This window comes from Carettochelys insculpta, chromosome 30, assembly GCF_033958435.1.
Source record: "Carettochelys insculpta isolate YL-2023 chromosome 30, ASM3395843v1, whole genome shotgun sequence".
NCBI lineage: Eukaryota > Metazoa > Chordata > Testudines > Carettochelyidae > Carettochelys > Carettochelys insculpta.
Window position 1 is genome coordinate 7976559 of NC_134166.1, and position 22347 is coordinate 7998905.

At 55.1% G+C, this 22347-nt stretch overlaps 1 protein-coding gene across 2 annotated transcripts in view; it reads left to right on the forward strand.

Annotated features, from left to right (window-relative positions):
- RORC (RAR related orphan receptor C) overlaps nt 1-22347 on the forward strand; it is a 67222-nt gene that overhangs the window by 39610 nt on the left and 5265 nt on the right. For both annotated transcript variants that reach the window (XM_074980666.1, XM_074980665.1), the window contains 6 exons: nt 12962-13047; nt 13779-13920; nt 16955-17473; nt 18478-18599; nt 20704-20836; nt 21615-21722. In XM_074980666.1, the coding sequence (XP_074836767.1) occupies nt 12962-13047; nt 13779-13920; nt 16955-17473; nt 18478-18599; nt 20704-20836; nt 21615-21722 (1110 nt within the window). The remainder of the gene's footprint in view (nt 1-12961; nt 13048-13778; nt 13921-16954; nt 17474-18477; nt 18600-20703; nt 20837-21614; nt 21723-22347) is intronic.

Here is a 22347-nt window from a genome sequence, read left to right on the forward strand (position 1 = left end):
AAACGGCAGTAGACCTGTAGAAATAGTATTTGGTTGATGGATGAGGATTATTTTTTGGAATAATTACTTGATTTTTCTCAATACTAGTCCAGTTCATAGTGCTGGGTAATTGAGTCTTTAGAGAATAGGATTGCTGAGTCATTTTCAACAGTAATAGGATGTCCAGTCTCCTGGCTTCCCATTATTTATAACTTCTCTGAACGCAACATACGTTTAACTTTTGTTTTAAACTCTGTCCAACAGTCTAATCTATTTTATCTACCTTATCTGTCGATGTGCCTGTCTAACCTGCTACACCCTTCCCCCACTGTCATGGTATCTGGCTGCCTTTTACAGAACATCAGTCGCATACAGCGAGGTCTCTGGGGATTTCACGTCATCCAGGCATTTCTCCGTTTTTTGTCATCCACATTCTGCTTGTGGCTGGGTTTTGGGGGTTGATTTTTCATCTCAAGAAATAATAATGGTGATGAGTGACGCAGATAGGGGGGCAGCTGAGCACCAAAATAACAGTGCGGGTTTTCAGAAACACTCGGTATTTGGGGTTTGGAAATCTGTTGCTCGGTGAACTTGGCTGTAAGCAGATCAGTGAGAACTGCTGAGAGCTCGGGAACAGAAGCTGCTGTGGTTTTTGGAGGAAATTAGCAGCGTTCCGTGTAAGCTGAGCGCTTGGGTGGCCATCCAGGAGAGATCCAGGGGCCACCCAGGTGGTTAGCAGAGCGCCCACCACCAGCAGTAGGCGTTTCTGCTGATGGTGCACATCTGTAAATGTCTTGGTGCACAGAACAAAATTTATTCTGCCCATGGATGGAAAAATGAGAGAACCCTGGGTATGACAGTGGAAGGGGCTGCGTACAGATGAGGCTGTTGATAAAGACACTCAGTTGCCTGTGGGGTTTGGGCTTAGTGAGCTACCCTAACAGAAGCCGTTTGCCTACCCTGTCTTTCATTGTGGTTGGTTTTGACTACAAGGATCAGACTGAGGTAGGAAGGGAACACAGAAGTCCTGTCTCTGTCCTTTTGTTCTAATCCCAGAGCAAGGGACAGACCCCAGAAATTCTGATTCCATTGCCCCCGCCCCAGCCATCTGACCCCCTGTTCCGTGAGGTTCTGAGCACTTCTCACCTCCATGGATCTGGCTCTGAACTTGTGATTTTGAGCAGAGTTGACCCACGGGAGGTTCCTCCCTCTCTAAAGCAGGAGGGGAAGATGGCTATTGGACTTTTCTTTTTGCAGCCCATCTTTTCTGCTTCATCTTGTTGGGCACCCCCAGAACTCCACCTGTCTGAGATGCTGTCTCAATCTCCGAATCTAAGCAAGCAAAAAACAAAAAAAATGTTTTTTCAAGCTGAGGGAGGGGGGAAAAAAACCCAGCCCAAGACACCGCCTCCATGTCTAGACCCTGTGAGCTTGTTTTTGAAGCTCTGGGTCTCACGGGGCCCCCAGATTTCGGGAGCTGCTTTGTTCTGTAGACACCCAGAAAGCTGAGTAACTAGTTGGGGGCGTGAAATGTGCCTTGACACCGCGGTGAGTTCATAATCGGGTGTTTTCAGTTTGATTAATGTGGGGAAAGTGTGAACAAGTCACTGTGCCCTGGTGGATGCTCAAACCCGTTCCAGAAAGTCACTTTTACTCAAAGAGCCCGGCCCAGGCCACACACTCAGTTATTGTTTGCCGAGCAAGTGAAATAAAACACCTTCTGGTGCTTCCTCAAGACATCTCCTTCCCTGTTTGTGGAGGGAAGGCATTGTGTGTCTTTGTCCGTCCTGAGGGCAGGTGAATGTTAGCAGGGCAGCTACCCCAGTGGAGAGGTGTGCTGAGGGTATCGCAAGCTGCTCTCTAAAGCCTGTCCAAGGGGCAGAGTAGCCCCATTGGTTCCTCATTAGGTCACAGACTATTGTTTTTGATTTTGGGGAGAAAACCATAATGACCTCTCACCCCACCCCCAACATGCTGTTATCTACATAAGAGTGATCCCAGGGAGAGCTTTTCACCAGCACCTCTCAGACCCCATTCCAAGGGAGGGTAGGCTCATTCTTCCCATTTTACAGGTGGGCAAAATGAGGTGCAGGGCAAGGGAATAGCTTGCCTGTGGTTACCCAGCCATAGAGCTACTAGTAGACTCTGGATTTCTTGAGTCTGTGAGTGTGTCAGTGCCGCCATCAGAGCCGTGACTGCAGCAGGTGTAGGTATCACTCTGCAACAGCAGTGAGACTGCAGCCATGTGGGCTGGACTGGGGATTGTGAGGACACCCTCCAGTGGCTAGGTCATGTTTCCAGGGCTTTGCTGCTGCTGTTTCTCAAACTAACTGGATCAGAGCTAGCTCAGGTATTTTCTGCTTGCATGCTGTAGATGGAGCTGTGGGCCATGACTCTACCCACTAGATCAGACTGCCTTTCTGCTACAGCCTCTGCGCCCATGTTCTCTGCTCTGGTCTCCAAGAGTTCAGACCCCCGGAAGGGCCTGTTGGGAGGCCAGGAAGGCCGTGTGCCAGGCTGCAAGTTCCCCATGGCCGTAGGGAGTCCAAGGCTTAAACCTCCCAGTGTTGCTTCAGCCCAGGCATGCCTCATGTACAGCCCCTGCACCACAGACTCCCTTTGCAGGGCTCCGACTGGGGACCCTCTGTGGCAGGGGGCAAGGCACAGCACCATGGTAGCCGCCGCTGGCTTTGTCTCACCTGCTTGTGAGGCAGTGTGGAGATGGGGCTGCGCTGGCTCGGTGCCATAGGGTCAGCAGGCAGGGAGCTGGCTGTGTCGGCAGATGGGCACCCGCCCTCTCTGAACCCTGCACTGAGAAGGCAGCCAACCATGGAGGAGTCACTCCCCGCTCAGGCTGGCAGGAGAAGGTGGGGAGGGAGACTGGATGGGTGTGTTGGAGGCAGCTGGGGAAGAGGAAGGTGTAATGGTTAGAGCAAGGGATGGGGGTGGGGGCAGGGTTCCCTGTAAGCTACGTGCTTGGGCGGCCGCCCGGGAGAGATTCGTATGCCGCCCGGCTGATTAGCACAGGGCTCACAGCTCCCCCCGGGGCAGCGTGTGTTTCCGCTCGTGGCACACATCCGCACACGCCTTGGTGCACATAGCAAATTTTATTCCACCCATGGATGGGAAACCGAGGCACATGCCGCTGCAGTGACTCGTGTGAAGTTATGCAGCTCGTCGGTAGCAGTGCTGGGGTGAGGACCCCAAAGATGTGAGCCCTGGAACTACGAGACCTCTCTCCCAGCACTGGCAGTAGAACCCAGGAATCCTGATTCCCAGCCCCCTACTCTAACCACTAGACGCCACTCCCCAGCCTGTGGAAGGAACCTAAGAGTCCTGGCCCTGCCCCTTCTGACTGCTTCTGCTTGGGTGCGGGGGCTAAGATTTCCACCCCTCGCACTAGGCGTGTGCGTTCCACGTAGAGCCACCTCTGTGCAAGCGTGGTTTGCAGAGGTGCTGAGCTGGGAGGTTTGTGGCCTACTTCAGCAAAGCAGGTCACTTGGGCACCCCCGTCTGGAGTTGAGGAGCTTAGTTTTAGCTTCTGCATGTGAAGGGATATCAGAGTATCTGACGTTAAATACGCAGTGGAGTGTAATAGACCCACTGATGGGGAGTCGGGACTCCTGGGCTCTTTTCCTGGCTGCGGGAGGGGAACAGACGGCGAGGCACCAGGATTTCTGGGTTCTCTTCCTAGCTCAGGGAGGAGCGTGGGGTCTAGTGACCAGAGCAGGGGCTGGGCATCGGGACTCCTGGATTCTGTTTCCACTTGTGCCAAAATGTGTGACCATAGGCAAGTCCCTGCCGTACTCCATGCCTCAGTTTCCCTACCTGAGGCATTCTCTCCTTTTGAAAAGTGCCGTAAGGCCCAGAGGCTGAACCTGGTCAGAGCAGGGCGAGGTGGCTGGGGTTATTTCACTGGGCGTCGCTTTGCTGGCTCACTTAAGCCATCTGTCTTACCCAGGACCCAAACCGTGGCCCAGTGGGGTGGAGAAGGGAAGCTCATTTAGAGCCAAAACAATATGCGATCTTATCAGATCCTCCTCCTGGTTGCTGCTGGCCCCGAGGGTTTTCTATTAATATGTAAATACGCTTCTCTTTCCTGGAACTCAGTGCAGGGATCACAGCCAACCAGCCCCGTGCACTCTGGCCCCACAGCTCCAACCGCGGCATGGTTTTGAAAAGAGGGGGGGTGCACGTGCTGGGGGGCATGTGTCATCAACCGTCCGTGAAGGCACGGATCAGCCAGGTTCTGGTGCAGTTCATCTAAAAGCCTCAGTGGCTTGCTGAGGGGCAAGGTAGGAGAACCAGTGGCTGATCAGCATTACCCTCGCCTGGGACCTCAAAGCGCTTTGCAACCCTCACACACCCCATTTTACAGGTGGGGAAGCGGAGGCACAGGACGGGGTGGGAGGGGCTTGCCTTGTAATTTAGCAGGCAATAGGACCCAGGTATCCTGACTCCCATTCACCCTGCTTCCTGTCAACACTGAGAAAAGAATCCAGGAGTCCTGGTTGCCAGTCCCCTGACCTAACCACTCAACGTCACTGCCCCCAGAGCTGGGAGGAGAGCCCTGGAGCCCCTGGCTCTAAGCCCTGGTTCCTCTCTCCAGGGCTGTCTCCTCTCTCAAGTGTAAACATGGGACCTTACAACACCGTGGGACGGTGGACTGTTGGCTGGGAGACAGGGAACGGAGCTGCAGAGGTTGCAGGCCTGCCCAAGGTCACCAGGGAGTGAGGGGTCAAGCAAGGCCCCTGCCCAGCCTTGTTCTCTAACCACTGCAGCAGCAGCATCCTGAAGGCTGGGGCCGCGTCAGGCCAAGCTATCTCCATGTGTCTCTAGGTTGCCCGCTCTGCAGGCCAGTTCTGTAGCCAGGCTAAGCCACACTCACACTTTCCCTTCTCTCAGGCCAGGCCCTGGCAGTCCTTAGCTCGGCACGAGGTTATCATCGTGCAGATGGACAGACAAATAAAGCCAGCCCAAGCAGCAGCAGCAGCATGCACAGGGCAGCCGGGCCTGGTTTCCAGGAGGCCACGTCACGGTGGCACGGCCCGCGCCAGGGGTTCTGTGTGTCACAGCCGTGAGGGCACCGCCAAGCCCGGGAGTTGGGGGTGGGCCTTGCTGACTCAGCTGGCCAGCCCCGCTAACGCTGGGAGCCCCGGCGGAGACTGTGCCCGAGCTCTCCTCAGGCCCGGGAGGGGAGAGTTGGCCTCCCAGAGCCAGGCATTCCCATCCCATGCTGCATCCGCTTCCCAGCTTCTCATGACTCCTCATGTTTTCGCTGTCCCACTCCCACGTGACCCCACCATTTCAATAAGTTCCATGTGTCTGACCCCACCCCCACCGCCAGCGCATGGGACTTCCCATGACGCCACGGGAAGCCTGACACGGACCCTCCTGGCGAGGTTCCTCTGTGATTAAACTCAGGAACATTGGCCGGGGCTAGTTCCCGGCCAGCTTACGCTGCACTTGTTTGGTGTCAAAGGTTTTTTTTTTGGGGGGGGGGGGAGGGGCGGGGAGGGGTTGTTGTTATTGCCTCTTCCCCTCTGAAGTTACTCAGCCACCCGCGGGCATCACGCATCGATGGCGGGGCAGCAGGGGGAATTCGCCTGAGACCTCACCGACCTTTCTCAAGTCGAATTTACTGGCATGAGCCATCACCTGAAAGTGAGAGTTACTGGCAACTTGCTCTCTGGCTGCTGAGTCGTTTGACTAATTCAGGCTCTGAGTTCCTGTTTCTGAGTCAAAACCTGGGCCCATTCCCACAGATTTGATTTGATATTTTGTGTGTGTGTGTCTTTTCAATTTAATCGTGTTGTGAGATTGGGAGCGGATCAGTTGCAGCTTGTGGCTTTTTCTTCTCATTGGGTCGGAGCCGTGGGCGGTTGCAGAGAGGAAATGGAGTGCGTAGGACAGGGGACGATTCTTATCAGACCAACTAACTAGCCCCCAAGCTCTTTAAGGAAATACGGGAATGGCTCAGCACGCAAACCCCAGCCCCGGCTGCATTGGGGAACCTGAGAGAATTCCCTTCCTGGCCCCTAGGTTGGCTGAAGCCTGTTGCAGGAGAGTAGACATTGCTTCCTGCTGTAATTCTGGCTGTTCTTTTTATCCACTGAAGGGTTTGGCCACTTCTACAATGCTGCTGCGCTCTTGACTTGAGTGAGATCTTGTCTCAGTGAGTACCACATGCTCATTGTGTGTTGGAGATTGAGGGGGTTTGTCCTGGAGCCCCTGTTACAGAAAGGATGTGGACGCATCGCAGAGAGTCCACAAAGGACAACAAAGATCATTCGAGGGCTGGTGCAGGTGACCTACGAGGAGAGGTTGAGGGATTTAGGTTTATTTAGTCTAGAGAAGAGAAGCATGAGGTGGGGATTTGATAGCAGCCTTTCAACTACCTGAAGAGAGATTACAGAGAGGATGGAGAGAGGCTGTTCTCAGTGATGAAAGGCAGAACAAGGAGCAATGATCTCAAACTGCAGGAGGGAAGTGTAGGTTGGATATTAGGAAAAACTCCTTCACCTAGAGGGTGGTGAAGCACTGGAACAGGTGACCTGGGAGGTGGTGGAATGTCCATTCCTAGAGGTATCTAAGTCCCGGCTCAACAAAACCTTGGCTGGGATGATTTAGATGGGGGGTGGATCCTGCTTTGGGCAGGGGGCTGGACTCAAAGACCTCGTGAGGTCCCTTCCAGCCCTAGGGTTCTATGATAGTGTATGGGTATGTGTGCATCCAATATACATGCGCAGTGTGTGGTGTAAACACAAAGCAGCGTCACTGGGACCAAATAAGCCCTGGTGTAAGTGCCCAGAAGTGCCTAGGTTTGGGTTAATTCTCAACTCCCTTTTAGTGGCCTGCAGAGCTCTGGTGTTTTCTCTGGGTGCCATAGAGCATCTGAGGGTACAGGTTGCACCTCCCTGCTCCGGCACCCTTGGGACCTCACCAGACTAGGGGAGGTTAGTGCCCCCCAGACCTGGCTACCCCCACAGGCCTTCTGGCTGCAGCTTCCTGGCCCTGCAGGTGTGGCTTGCCGCTGCAGCCAGCTTGCCGGCCCTGTGGGGCTGCTGAGGGATTCCGTCTCTGGTCCCAGCCCCCGGCTGGGCTGCCAAGAAACACCACCTCCAGCCCCGGCCGCACTGCCCTCCACAGGGCTGCCAGGAGGCCAGCTTGGTTTGCCCTCCTGCCTCTCTGCCATGATCATTCCGTGACACCCTCTCTGGTCTATGAGCATCCCTTGTCCTGCCAGATGAGGGATGTTACCACACTGGGGAGTGCCGGTTTTAGGCGATACAACCTGTACTTGCTCCCGGTGCAGCCTGCCCTCCGCTCCCCCAGGCAACAGCAGGGTGAGGGCCCACGCACGGCACCCCCTGCCCACCTGAAGGGGGAAAGTTGCTCTCCATTCCGACTGACCCATGAGAGTTGGGCACCTGCATCCCTTGGAGAATCGGGGCCTTATTTTTTGTGTCAGGACCAGTGGTAAGTGTTCTCAGATGTGCTCCTTTCTTTCTGTGTCAGTCACCTTGAAGCAGCAGCGGCCCTCTGCTCACTCCTGGCTCATCTCGTTAAAAGACCCATCCGGGGAGGGAGAAACAGTCAATACAGGCGAACGGCTGCAGGGCAGAATCGTGGGTTTCAATGATTCATACTCATTATTTGACTTGGGATGGGTGGTGCCAAGGCACCAGCTGAGCTCCAGGGTGCCACATGCTGTCCAGATACAAAGCAGCCAACAGAACCTGCTCTGAAGAGCTCACGGTCTAAGCAGACAAGGCCAAGGGAGGGGATGGGAAACCGAGGCCCTGCACAGGGAAGCGAGTTGCTCCTGATGGCAGAGCCTGGAACAGAGCCCAGCTCTGCCCCCCCAAAAGCGTGGTGTTTTCACCTCTCTGCTCCCTAAGAAGCCTGGTGGAGCACCACTGGCGTCTCTGAGTCACAAATGGCTGAATGTGGTGTGAAGCCACAAAGGTCTGTGCAGCTGTGGTCACAGCAGGCCATGAGCTCTGGCTTTTTGTGTTGCAGCTGTTATGAGGCCACGGAGAAGGGCATGGGACAAACTAGGGTCAGTCCATCGCACCGCAGCCACAGCTCGGCGTCTCAGCGTTCTGTCCCGCTGGCTCTGCCAGCTTCTTGCTGCTGCTGAGCCACATCTCCAAATGTCAAGGGGAGTGCGAGACACAGCAGATCAAACATCCTGATGCATCTAAGCCAGGATCTGGCCCTGCTTGCAGCCCCCGATTTCCACTAGTCCTGTATCCTGCGTTGGCCAGAGGCTAGAACAAGGGTTGGCAATCAAAACAGCAAAAAGAGCCAGGTTTTTCGAATTTGGTAAAATCAGTACGTCAAGAGCCGCAATGCAGGTGAATACGAGACGGTCCTTAATAAATAATGTCACACCAGACTTTTTGTAACCCCTCTTTTCAGAGGAGCGCACACCGGAATTGGCAACACAACACACGTTTACTGCAGGACGTTCAGAAACTCTTTACATGTTCTGTTTCCTCACACTTCACGTGTGTGTGTTTGTACCTGTCTTCCCGACTTTCACTCCCCAACCTATTTTAATGATGCCAACGTTACTTCACGTTTCGTTTCAGTTTTCTTTCTTACAATGCGTGTTGTTGCCCTTCCCAGCAGGAATGTCGTAAGCTTCCGTTTCCTTTTCAAAATCAAGGCGTTATCAACAATAGTATCACATCCCACAATGCACTGCACATAGTGAAGGGGGAGTTAACCAACGTGGGAGATCACATATCGTTTGCTATTCAGAGATGAGTTGTTCGTTGCTGGGCTTTTGGACGCTCGCCCTTTTATTTATTTATTTATTTAGCAATTGTACCATCAGGGCTACGTCTACACGTGAAGCCAACATCGAAATAGGCTATTTCGATGAATAACGTCTACACGTCCTCCAGGGCTGGCAACGTCGATGTTCAACTTCGACGTTGCGCGGCACCACATCGAAATAGGCGCTGCGAGGGTACGTCTACACGCCAAAGTAGCACACATCAAAATAAGGGTGCCAGGCACAGCTGCAGACAGGGTCACAGGGCGGACTCAACAGCAAGCCGCTCCCTTAAAGGGCCCCTCCCAGACACAGTTGCACTAAACAACACAAGATACACAGGGCCGACAACTGGTTGCAGACCCTGTGCCTGCAGCATGGATCCCCAGCTGCTGCAGCAGCAGCCAGAAGCCCTGGGCTAAGGGCTGCTGCCCACGGTGACCATAGAGCCCCGCAGGGGCTAGAGAGAGAGCATCTCTCAACCCCCCAGCTGATGGCCACTGTGGAGGACCCAGCAATTTCGACGCTGCGGGACGCGGATCGTCTACACGGTCCCTACTTCGACGTTGAACGTTGAAGTAGGGCGCTATTCCGATCCCCTCATGAGGTTAGCGACTTCGACGTCTCGCCGCCTAACGTCGAAGTTAACTTTGAAATAGCGCCCGACGCGTGTAGCCGCGACGGGCGCTATTTCGAAGTTAGTGCCGCTACTTCGAAGTAGCGTGCACGTGTAGACACAGCTCAGGAGCCTCAAAAAGTACTTAGAGCTGCATGTGGCTCTGGAGCTGCAGGTTGCAGACCCCTGGGCTAGAAGAAGCAACTTGGCGGCTCTTTAGCACCCTTCCTGACCCTGGCCCTGGCCAGGGCCCTGAAGCCTGCGATTTGCTACCCTTGACCTTCCCCTTTAAAGCACTGTATCAGCATGTAGGTGCTTCCCCCGCCCCATGGCCCCATTAGCGCTCCCCTGTTGGGGGGAGGAGGGCGGGTATGAGGGGGTTGTTTACTGCTACCTGCCTGCGAGCGGCAGGTAGGGGTTTCCACCTGTTGGTGTGTGGTGAGCAGCGGAGGGGAGGCTGCGAGCTTGCTGTGCTCTGGAGAAGTTTCTGCCTTCCTGCTCAGTGGGAGGTGCGTCCCAGTTGTGGGTTAGCGTCAGGCGAGCTGCTGCCTGCTGAGGTTTCAAAGGCGATGGGGGGACGAGGGAACTGAGCTCTTGGCCCTTGTTTCACGAGCCGATCGCCGGGGTTCAGGATGCGCTGGGGCTGGGGGGGTGAGCAAACCAAAGGAGCGCCTGGCATAGCGCGGAGCAGGAGCTGGGCTGGTGCCAGGCGGCTGCCCGAGGTGGCGGCAGGGAGGGGGTGCTCGGGAAAGCAGCCGTTGGGCCTGGAAGGTGGGGGCTGTGGTTACGCACGGCCCTGAGCGCGGGGCTTTCAGCTGAGGGGCACCAAGCCCTTGATGCTTGCGGCTGCCAGAGGCAGGCGACAGAACTCGCTGTCCTGGCTCTCTTCCCTGTCAGATCAGCCCCTCCCAGAGCTCTGCCTGGATCCCAGGAGGCCCGATGCCCCAGCACCCTGCCCTAACCACTAACCTTCACTTCCTTTCCCAGAGTTGCAGGCTCAGCAGTCTTGATTTCCAGCTCCTGATGCTCTAACTATTAAACAGCCTCCTCCCAGACCTGGGTTTAGAACCCAGGAGTCCTGGCCCCCAACCTGCTCTAAGCCCTAGACCCCACTCCCCTCCCAGAGCTTGGTTTAGAACCCAGGGCCCACATTCCCCATCTCCTGCCTTACAAACCCTCTGTTCCCCTCTTCCTGCTTAACTTCTTTTTGGGATGGAGAAACTGAGGCATGAACTAATTAAGTCCCCTATTCGCTGTCATCTTACATCAGGGGAAAGACTCCCCTTGAGATCAAGCCTTAAGAGATGCGTCCAGTGCCACACTGGAAGTCTGCGACAGGCAGGGCATTAACAAATCCCCAGATCCTCACCCCTCTAGCAGTGGGGAGCACAGGCCACTGGCTGCATTGAGGTGGGAGATCCCCCTGCAGCCCCCACCTCCCCCAGGACCAGGACTCAGCAGTGAGGCTGCCACTGATCCTGACACAGTACTAGGGCTGGCCCTGCCCCAGGAAAACCCTGTGGCCCTGCCTTTCCCTGCCAGGCGCACCAGGTGTGGCTGGGCAGCCTCAGCCCAGCAGGAGCCGTGTGTGTGGGGGCGGCGGGGGGGGAGACCTGGATGCACAGAGGCTTGTTGGGGGGTTCTGGGTGCAGGGTGAACAGAGTGCCTGGGCGTTCACTGCCTGCCAAGGGGTTAAGCAGGGGCCCTGTGGGCCTGGCTGCCTCTCCCTCCCTGTGGGATTATGAGATGATCTCTGGGTTATGTAACTGGCCATGTGATGATAAACTCTGTGGGGTGGGGAGGGCAGGCTGCTGATCTGTGCGGAAGAGCTTTTCTCTGCCTGGATAAATAAGCCCCGGGAAGAAAAAGCACCGGGCTGCACGTGTGGGGAGGTTACCTAGGTCCTTGGCACTGAGCGGAGCATATGCAGGGCAGCCTCCCTGGGCTGGAGCAAAGGGGTCGTTGCCCGTCTGCTGCCAGCCCTTCCCAGGACGCAGCACTGCCCTGGCAGATGGGCCTCCTGCCCCATGGTGCAGGAAGCTGGCACCCTGCTCTGTCCACCATGTGGTGTCCTCTCCATGGTCCCCCTGGAGGGCAGGGATGGGGACCCCACTTAGGTCAGCTCCTTCTTGTGTCCACCTGGCTTTCCCCGCTGGTTCCCCACCATTCTGGCTACGCCCTGGCCTAGACTAGCCAGCCCCGCCACTCAGCACCTTCGGTCATTAGATTGCAGTTCGGGGCCTTCGAATATGGCCTGCTCCACAGCCCAGATCAGGGAATGTTTTTTTACACAGAGGGATGTGCCACCAAGGCATAGCTGCCTAGTGGTTAGAGCAGCAGGCCGGGTGTCGGGACTGTTAGGCTCTGTGTACTGCCTCTGACGAAGTGGGTCTTTGCCCATGAAAGCTGATGCTCCAAAATATCTGTGAATCTACAAAGTACCCCAGGACTTCTGGTTGGTTTTGAAGATACAGACCAACTCGGCTCCCCCTCTGATACCTGTCAAAATGATTAAGGGTGTAGAGAACTTGAGCTCTGAGGGAAGACTGAAAGAACTGGGTTTGTTTAGCGTAGAAAAGAAAAGCCTGGGAGGGGAGGAGATAACAACTTTCAAGTACCTAAAATGTTGTTACAGAAAGGAGGGAAGTAAGGAAGCAACAGGCTGAAACTGCAGCAAGGGGGGTTTAGGTTGGACGTGAGGGAAAAACGTCCTTCCCGGATGGTTAAACATTGGAATTGTTGAGGGAGGTTGTGGAATCTTCATCGCTGGAGATATTTAAGAGCAGGTTAGACAGACGTCTATCAGGGATGGTCTAGGTGGTGCTTGGTCCTGCCATGAGGGCAGGGGATTGGATTTGATCACCTCCTTGCCTTTGCCCTGTGCCTCAGTTTCCCCATCTGGGTAATTGACCCCATTCCATCTCCTTCCCTTCCAAGGCTGCTGGGACTGTGGCCAGGCTCTGCTTCCCTCTCCCTGCTGAACTTGCTGGCTGACTGGATGGCAGAGGCGGGAGTAGCACATGTGCTCTGAGTGATGGCCACAGCAGCTAGTTGCTGGCTGGGTTACTGCTGTGCGATCCCTGTGAATCGGTATCCCACTGGGTGAGCGCCTGCCTGTGCCCCGGCATCTGATCTTAGGAGTAAATGTGAGATGAGGGCGCCCCTGTGTGGGCAAACTGTGCAACCCTCAGCACTGTCCTGGGGGTTCCTCCTCGCTCTTGGCCCCTTTGTTCCCAGGAAGGCTCCACCCACTCTCCTGGCACCTGATTGAGCCATTTAGGGACCAGCTCTGCTGTCCCTTAAATGGCTTCACCCCGCTGGGCTCACTGAGCTTGTATGTGCAATAAAACCCAGGAGCCCTGACCCGGTCTTGCCCCTCTTCCCCCCCGCCCGGCTCTAACCATTGGCCCCCACTCCCCTCTCACAGCAGGGACTGGAACCCAGGAGTCCTTGTTCCTGCCACCCCACACCTTGTCCGGCTGGTATGAGGCAGCAGTACCAAAGAGCCAGACCAGCGCAGGCAGGGAGCAGCGCATTCCAGCCCCTGCTCACCCGCTCGCGCTCTCTCTTTCTCTTCTCAGCACAAATAGAAGTGATCCCGTGTAAGATCTGCGGAGACAAATCATCCGGGATTCACTATGGGGTCATCACCTGTGAAGGCTGCAAGGTGAGCAGGGCCCCACAGCTACGCCCCCAAGCCATCTCCTGGCACCAGCGTGCCCATTCTCTGCCCCGGGGGCATGGGATTCCTTCCCAATTCCCATGGTGCCTCCCCATCCAGAGCCTGGGAACAGCACCCCCAAAAGGCGTCCAGGAGCAGATGCAGCCCAGCATCTGCCTGCAGGTCTGGCCCTGCTTACCATGGCTGAGGACTTTGGGCTTTGTCCCCAGGTGATGGGGTTTGGGCTTCAGACCCAAACCCCAGAAATTCTGACGCCAGCCCCAGCAACTTCATTAAAACAAAGTTCTGATCAGTGCTTCCTCTATTTCTTTCCATCCGTGGGCAGAACAAATTTTATGTGCATCAAGGCATGTGCAGGTGGGCACCATTGTAGAAACACATGCTGGTGGCTGTGGGCACTCTGCCAATCAGCTGGGCAGTATCTGAATCTCTCCTGTGTGACGGCCCAAGGGCTCAGCTTACAGGGAACACTGAGCCAAGCAGATGTGCCCTCCCTGGGCCCATCACTGCCACATTGGAGCAGAGATCCACCCATCGTGCCCCATTCGGCCCTTGGGCCAATGAGCTGCTGTGTTGATTTTATGCCTCAGAGGCTCCTCCTCCCCGGGCACAGCCACCCCGAACTGGCTTCACGCAGAAGCCGCTGAGCCACTGCAGTGACTTTGCCGGGGTCAGTTTCTCTCTCCCCACTCCGAACCCCCATCCTCTTGTTTCAGGGGTTTTTCCGCAGAAGCCAGCAGGGTAACGTGACATACTCCTGCACCCGTCAGCAGAATTGCCTGATTGACCGGACGAGCCGCAACCGCTGCCAGCATTGCCGGCTACAGAAATGCCTCAGCCTGGGGATGTCCCGAGATGGTAAGATGTTTAAAACAGCTGCTGCGCCGCACCCCAGAAGTGACTGCATTTCCCTGCTGGGTTGAGGGGTCCCTGTTAAAACAGCTGTTGTCTCCCACCTCTAAGGTCTCTGCTTTGACTCATTTCATGTGTCCTGAAGTTAAAAACACCTGGCTCTGACTTTAAAAATACTCATATATCTTTTGCTTCTCTCCTTTACACCATCTAATCCAGTCTCCCATCTCTGACAAGTGGCTGGTCCCAGCTGCTCTTTGGGATTTTTACCCAAAACCTAAAACTTGTTTTTAAAATGTGGTTTTCAGTAAAAAGTTTTGTTGGTGGTGAAAGTGAAACATTTTAACCAGAAATGTTCAGTTTTTGACCAAAACATGTACAATTTTTGGCTTAAAAAACTGAAAAATTGCATCAAAATATTTGTTTTCTGCAGAAATGTTTGTCTTTGACCATGAGCCATTTACCATCAAGAACTCAGGATGATGGACAAAGGGGAGCTGGCTCCTTTCACCAGTCCATTGGTGCCCTCTTGAGAAAGCTCAGTAGGGAATAGGCTAAGCCACATCGCCGGCAGGTGCGGATGAGGCCTGGCCTCTCACTGGGCATGTAGGCACAGGGACCCACCCTTTGCCTTGTGTGCTGCTCTGCAGGTTGGAAGCACCCCCAGAAGAACTCGTGGCAGCCTAGCAGGGCCTTTTGTCTATGCTGTTATCCCTATTGTGCAGATGGGGAAACTGAGGCACAGAGCCATTGCTCTGCTACCTACTCTGAGCAAGCCGGAAATTGAACCTGGGTCTCATGAGTCACAGGTTAGCCTGAACTAGGGGGCCAACTGAGGGTACATCTGTACAACCTGGTAGATCAACCCAGTCAAGGTCGATCTCCTCAGTTTCGCAAGGAGTAAGGGGAGAGCTTTTCCCATCGACTTCCCCAGTGAGGACGGCTGGGTAAGTCGATCCTGTGTTGATTCTACCGATGCAATTGCTGTAGCCGGAAGTGCATATCTGTGATCGACTTTAAGGTCTAGTGTAGACCTGGCCTAAATAATAAGACCCTCTTCAGAGCCTCCGATGGTGGCTCGCGTGCCAGCCAGGCTTAGCTCCTCTGGCCCCGCCCCCTGTGTGACGTGGGGGTGGAGTTTACAGAAGACAGCCAATGGGAACTCATCCCCACCAGAATTCTCGCACAGCCGGGGTATGAGCAGGGACCAGGAGTTCCTTCCCAGCCCGGAGAGGACAAGTACCACCCTTCCTTCCCCCATCGTAAAAATGTTCCATTCTGAAGGCAACACCAGAGTCCTCTGCAAAGCAGGAATCCTCCGGCTGGGGGTTATCAGCGGAGCTAAAAGCCAGAAGCGGAGGCCAAAGGAAGTGAAAGAGAGGTGCACAGAACTCGGGTTCAGGCTGGTTTGGTAGCACTGCCAGCATGCAGCCCTGAGCCTGGTGTGGGGACCGAGGGGGGGACTTAAACCAGAAGGAGAGTGAAAGTGACAAAAAAGTACACGCCCCACCCGCCAGGCCAATCCAAGGAGGATGGAAAAAGTAGCTCAGGTCTCGAGGTTGGTGTGTCTCGGTGGTGAGTATGTAGGTCGCTTGAGAGAGCCCGAGAGCCTGACCACGTGGCACACATGATCAGCCGCCTGCTGCAACCGCGGTTCTTCTCTGCAGCTGGGTAGATGAGGCTCCTGCTCCGGCACGCGACCACATACAGACCCACACGACCACATGCAGTCGTCCCCGCTCCCAAGCAAGCACACTGAGATCCTGAGATAGCCGCCCCCACCCTGGGGACACCGCCAGGTCCTGTTCTGTTCCTTAGCTCAAGGGTCTCGGGCTGGGGGTCGTACCCTGCGTTCTCTATTTTCCATCCATGGGTGGAATAAATTTTGTCATGTGCACCATGGATGTGCACTACCAATAGAAACCTGGCTGTGGGCACTCTGCTAATCAGCTGGGCAGCACCCGACTCTTCTGGGCAGTCACCCAAGCACTCAGCTTCCAGAGAACACTGGTCACACACACCCCCGCCTTCCCCAGCTTGCTGGAGGGGAAGGAGCACATGGTAGGAGGGGAGCCTCTGGTGGTAGTGTGGTGGGGAGTCTGCAGATTGCTCCTTTGGTACTTTTCGTCCCCAAAGATCTCAAAGCATTTGACATTGTCTCTGAAATGCAGCCACCTCTGGGGTGGGTTGTGGGAGAGGTTTAAGCAGCCGCAGATGAGCGTTGTCTTGCAGGCTAGGGCAAGGGGTGAAAGGGATCGGAACGGTGGGGCAGAGTGTAAATGACCTGAATGAGGGTATGACCAGCAGCCTGCTCCAGGGAGAATGCCCAGGACTCGCTAGCAATCCAGGTCACATCCCCTCTGCTAGGTGTGCTTTGCTGCTGGAGGGGAGAGGTGGAAATTGGTTATTGATTGTTGGGCGGAAGCCCCCCTGTTAGGTCGTCTCCCCCGGCTGCACCGCCCTAGGTGTGCCACCCATCCCACCCAAGTGCTGGCCAGACCCCCTGCTTAGCAGTCCTTCAATCAAGACAAACCTGGTGGGTTTCCATCACTGTCAAAGTTGGCAGCTCCCTCACCTCCCATTGGCACCAGTGTTCCCTGGCAGCTGAGCACTTGGGCGGCCACCCACGGGAGACTCAGGTGCCGTACAGCTGATTAGCGGAGCGCTCACAGCCAGCAGCCTGTGTTCCTTTTGGTGGTGCACGTCGCACATGCTTTGGAGGACATAAGAAAATTTATTCTGCACATGGATGGAAAAAATTAGGGGGAACTCTGGTTGGTGCCAGTCACTTTGCAGCTGCTGCTGTCCTCTAAATCCATGGTGGGTGGGTGGCCCCTTGTGAGACCTGCTGCCACTGGGCTCCCCAAGGAGATGGAGCCGCCCGTGCAGGATCTCCTGGGAAGTGGAAGGGTTGAGTGGCTGGGGCCAGCAGAGTGAGCCCGGTGCTCCTCTGACTGGCTCCGGCTGCAGCTGCAGGGTTGGTCTCCACCCCACAACTCAACATGTGCTGACATCGTGACCCTGCCCTTTTGTTTTCTAGCCGTCAAGTTCGGCCGCATGTCCAAGAAGCAGAGGGACAGCCTCCATGCCGAGGTGCAGAAGCAGCTGCAGCAGCTGCAGCAACAGCAGCAGGGTGGCGAGGGGGTGGCCCCGGCCTACTCCCTGGGCCTGGCTAACGGGCAGCTCAAGCTGGCCTCCTCCCCGGACCTGCTGGAGTCCTCAGCCTGCTCTACGGTGCTCCTGAATGGACAGGCGCGGCTGAGCCAGTCTCCGGATGAGACGGCGGCTCTGACTTATCCCAACGGGCTGGCCAAGGGCCACAGCCGGCTGAGCGACAACCTGCGCGGCCCCTTTGCCAGGGAGTACAGTCCCGAGCGGATCAAGATGGAGAGTAGGGCCAATGTCTTCTACACCCTGGAGATGCCGGCGACACCTGACCTCTCCCGGCTGGACATGGGCGGGGGCAAGCGCGGCGACATGGGGGAAGCCGTCGACTTCTACACAAGCCCCAACTTCACCAGCATGCTGGAGTCACCCAATTCCTCCATGTCAGAGATCGGTGAGTCACCCAGGGCAGGGACAAGGGATCCCCCACTCGGAGCGTGATAGGAGGGTGGAGGGGTCAGCATCCACGTAGGTATTCTTCACTCTCAGCTGCGAGCTCAGCCTCTTAGCTAGAGCTGCTCTTCCTTTGTTGCCCCTGAGTTGGATCTCCTGTGATGACTCAGATGACGGCTCTCATAGAACCTTGGAACATTAGAACTGGAAGGGACCTTGAGAGGTCATCAAGTCCAGTCCCCTGTCCTCATGGCAGAACAAGCACCATCGAGATCATCCCTGTTGGATATTTATCCGGCTGGTTCTTAAATATCTCCAATAATAGAGATCCTAAAACCACCCTAGGCAGTTTATTCCAGTCATTATCCACCCTGACAATTAGGAAGTTTTTCCTAAATGTCCATCCTGACCCTCCCGTGCGGCAATTTAAGCCCATTGCTTTTTGTCCTATCCTCAGCGGCCGAGGAGAATAATTTCTCTCCTTCCTCTGTGTAACACCCTTTTCGGTACTTGAAAGCTGTGATCAGGTCCCCTCTCAGCCTTCTCTTTTCCAGACGAACCAAACCCAGTTCTTTTAATCCTCTCTCATAGGTTGTATTTTCTAGGCCTTTAATCACTTTAGTTGCTCTTGTCTGGACCCTTTCCAGTTTCTCCACATCTTTCCTGAAATGTGGAGCCCAGAAATACCCAGCTCGTGTAATTTCTGACACTGTGGCTGGGCTGTATTGGAGGATAACAGCCTACTGCTGCTACCAGCCAGCGGAGTTACTTCCCCACTGATGTGGTTTTAAGGCAGGAGGTTCCAACCCTGCTAGGTGCTGTACTGTGAAGTGGGGGCGTGGAGTCAGGTAGTTATACACACAGGACCCTGCATGCCAAGGCTGGCAGCACAGAGCAATAGGTGGAGGAAGCCACGGAAGAAATTGAAGGGAGAATCGGGGTAGCAGTTTTCCCCACACAGGTGCACACTGCCCCCTTCTGAGCCTCACCACCTGCCATCCACAGAGCACCTGACCCAGAACGTCCTCAAGTCCTACCGGGAGACCTGCCAGCTGCGTCTGGAAGACTTGCAGCTCCTGAGGCTGGAGATGTTCTCGTGGGAGGAGGTCAGGAGCTACCAAAAGAAGGTGAGAGGTGGGACAAGGAACATGGTTTGGGCCAGGGGCTGGACGGCAGTGAAGGCTCCTTCAGTAGCTTCAGAGCGCTCCTGATGCCCAGCACAGGATAAGCCAGCAGCTGGATCACCTGGGAAGCCAGCCCACGGGGCTTGAGGCTGAGCGAAACACCTCCCTTCCAGCTGGCAACCATGTCAGCTGGGAACCTAGGCAAAGCAGCCGGATGGCTTCCGAACCCCCACATCTGTTTCCTGCCTCAGTTAATGCTGGGTCAGTGACCGGGGAGGAGGCAGCGCCCTCTCGTGTTCAGGCCAAAAGATGCAGCTGAAGGTCTGATCCCAGCTAATTTACTTTCAGTCCTGTGGGCAATCCCCCTGCAGCCCGACTGGTTCCCAACGGAATCATGTTTTACCAGGAGCAGAATCAGGGTGGGTCTACACAGCAAAGGTATTTCAAAATAACCATCCTAGCAGGCACGCAATGCAACCGCTATTTCAAAATAGCAATTGGCGTAGTTGGAAGTGGGTAAATCTCATTCTGCAAGGAATAGCGCCTATTTCGGAGTAAGCTGTAGTGTGTCCAATGGCTCTGTTTCCAAATTGGCTCTCTGCCTGCAGATGCTGTGTTTTAGAATAGCTCAGTGCTATTTTGAAATGCATTTGAGGCTGTAGCATTGTTACAGCAAAATAAACTGTTCAGAAGCGTTCTTCCAGAATAGCTTATTTCGAATAACTTTGCCGTGTAGATATACCCTCAGACTGTCCACCCAGAAATAACCTGTGGAATTAAAACAGAGAAGGGCAGGGTGGTTCCCCTACAGACCTTCTAAACCAATCTCCAATCTTTTCTAGCAAAGATACGAAATTTTACAGGGTTGGCTTAAAAATTCTGTCCAGAGGGTGGTTTCCTCTGTTCAGGTCTGTCAGGCCCTTGTTACATTTTGAAGGACATTCCTGTAGGTGCTGCCTGTCAGCTGCCTTCCTAAGTGATGCCAGTTCCTCTTCATCTGTTTCCTCTTGTTCTGTGGGGGACAGAGGGTTCTTAGCTGGCAGAAAACCCTAGCAAGTTTGCGGTCAGGGTTAGCTCAGCACGGGCTGCGAGAGGAGACGGTTGACTGACCCAGAACGCAGTGTCTCTGACCTTTTGTGGCACTTTTGGGTTTAGCATCTGCTGCCTAGAACCGATGCGGCCCCTGGACTGTTTATCGTGGCTTCGGCTTGTAGGGTTTATGAGTGGCTGCTACTTCGGCTGAGTTCACATGAGGATTTTGCAGTAAAATCAAGGGATGGGGTGGAGGGGAGCAAATAAGATTGTCTGATTCAGCAGCTAATTATGACCCATTAACTAAATGGGAACCTCGGTCTGGTTTGCTAAATGATTCATCAGCTTTTCCGATGAGGCCAAGTCATTTTGGAGCGATTTGCAGTGGCCGTGTCAAGGTGCACAGGGATCAAGACAGACTCCGGCGCTGGGCCCAGTGCCGGGAAGAAAGGAACATGGCTAATGCACGAGCAACTGCTGGGCTTTGGTCCTCTGTGGAGCGGATTCAAGGATTAAGTTCCCCGGCAGGACCCATGGGCTCACAAAGGCAGTCCAAGGGCAATGAAAACCCAGAAAGGTCTGGGGAGGGCTGGTTGAAAATACTTCCTTGGAATTGGTTTGGGGCAGAAACTTGGATTTTTGATTCAGTGAAATTTTGCTTGGAAAATGCCCCCTTCCTGTGGGAAATTTCAGTTTTTCTTCAAAAAACCCCTCCCACAAATGCTCCCTGGAAGGAAAATTTCGGTTCAGAAATATGCGTGCAGTGACTCGTGCCCCCTGCCCCCCTCCCTACACTGGGCTTCCTGGCTGGACTTCATTCCCCACGTTCCAGCAGCACTGGGAACACCCATGATGCCAAGAGGGGAGACTGTGGTGCATCATGGGAAATGTAGTTTAACCAGGGAGCCCAGCCTCTGGTGGAGAGCAGGAACATGAGGCACCCAGGACCAGGCCTGGGGCACATGAGGTTTTGGGGCAGCCATGGTAGATGGGATAAGGAGCAGCTGGGTGTGATGGGTCACAGCCTGAGGGCCAGCAATACCCCCTGATGCAGCCGTGGGCTTGTCTCTTCCAGTCCATGGAGCAGATGTGGGAACTCTGTGCCTGCCGCATCACAGAAGCCATCCAGTACGTGGTGGAGTTTGCCAAGCGGATAGGCGGCTTCATGGAACTGTGCCAAAATGACCAGATCGTGCTTCTGAAAGCAGGTATGCGGCTGGGGCTGCTGTAGCCAGGGCCCAACGGGGACACCTCTGCCCCACCCACACCGGGTCCCTTGAGTGCTCAGTGAGAACAACCTTCCTGGGAAGCAGCCCCTCGCTTCAGAGGCACAGCGCCCGGCCTGCAGGGGCTGTTTGCACCTGGGGCTGTGCTCGGATGTTCAGCCCCCTCTGCTGCTGTTTCTAACCCACGAGCATCCTTTGCTGGGTGCCCAGGTTTGCCCCACATGTGGCTTGTCCTCTGCCTGCGATCATGCCTCTGGGATGCACCATCCCCTGCAAGTTTCCCAGCTGCTCCAGACGGGCCGGAGAGACTCGGGCCATGCCTGTGATGCAGTCGGGAGCATGAGAGAGAGACTGCAGTTCACACTGGCATCCTGGTGCCAGCTTTTGTCTAACGGGCAGGCTAAACAGAGCAGTGAAACTATGGCAGGGTGGGCTGATCCGCCACGGTCCCTGGCAAGTGCCTGCCTTACTGGCCCATGGCCATGCCACTGCGTTGCCAGTGCTATTTGTAGCTACGCGAGAGCAGAGGAGGCTAGCTCAGTGGGTTCCCATCTGGCAGTGTGGGCATAGTCCCCAAGGTTATGCCTGTCACCAGACGGGTGCGAGATACCAGGCCTGAAGCTAGCTTGCTTCTCTGGAGTTGCCTGTTTTCATGCAACAAGGCGGCGGTGGTGGGACCTCGGCTGAGTGCGTTTTCTGCTTCTATTTATAATTTCTTCTCTCCCTGCACCCTCCCCGCCACCTGGCTCTGTTTTCGCAGGCGCCATGGAAGTGGTCCTGGTGCGAATGTGCCGTGCCTTTAATTCAGAGAACAGGACGGTCTTCTTCGAGGGCAAATACGCGGGCCCGGAGCTCTTCAAATCACTTGGTATGTTAGTCATGGTGTCCCAGTACAGCCCAGTGGCTCCCATGTGCCCAGGCACCATGCAGGAGATGGTCCCTGCCCCACAGCACTCCCAGCCTGAAGGGACACGGGCGCGATGGTTGTCCTTGTACAGATGGGGAAACTGAGGCACAGAGCAGGAGACTGAGATTTTCAGACAGACCTTTGGTTCCTGTTGAGGGAGTGAAATGAAGCAGCCAGGTTTGCAGAAGTGCTTGGCCTCTCCCAGGGTTCCCGCGCTGGGCTGCTGTGTGTGTTTGTGCCGGGGTGTCGGCAGCAGAGCCAGGGTGCAAGGTCCCCTCCACCGTGTCGCAGCTCAGGGTGTTCCCTACAAGTTTGCCCCAGTGAGGCAAATCGCTTACACAGGGCTACCGACAGCCCCAGACTGGGGATCCTCCACTATTGGACACCCACACAGTCACACGGGACATTTGGGTCACCACACTGGCCAGCAAGAAGTCACGCCAGCAGTTCCCTTGTGCCACAACTAGCATCCCTCCTTGCACAGATGAAAGGTTGTGAAAAACCAATCTCACCAAATCGGAACAGGGTCTTCTGGTTCCACATCCCCAGGTCAATGTACACCGTGGATCTTACCCAAAAGAGTACA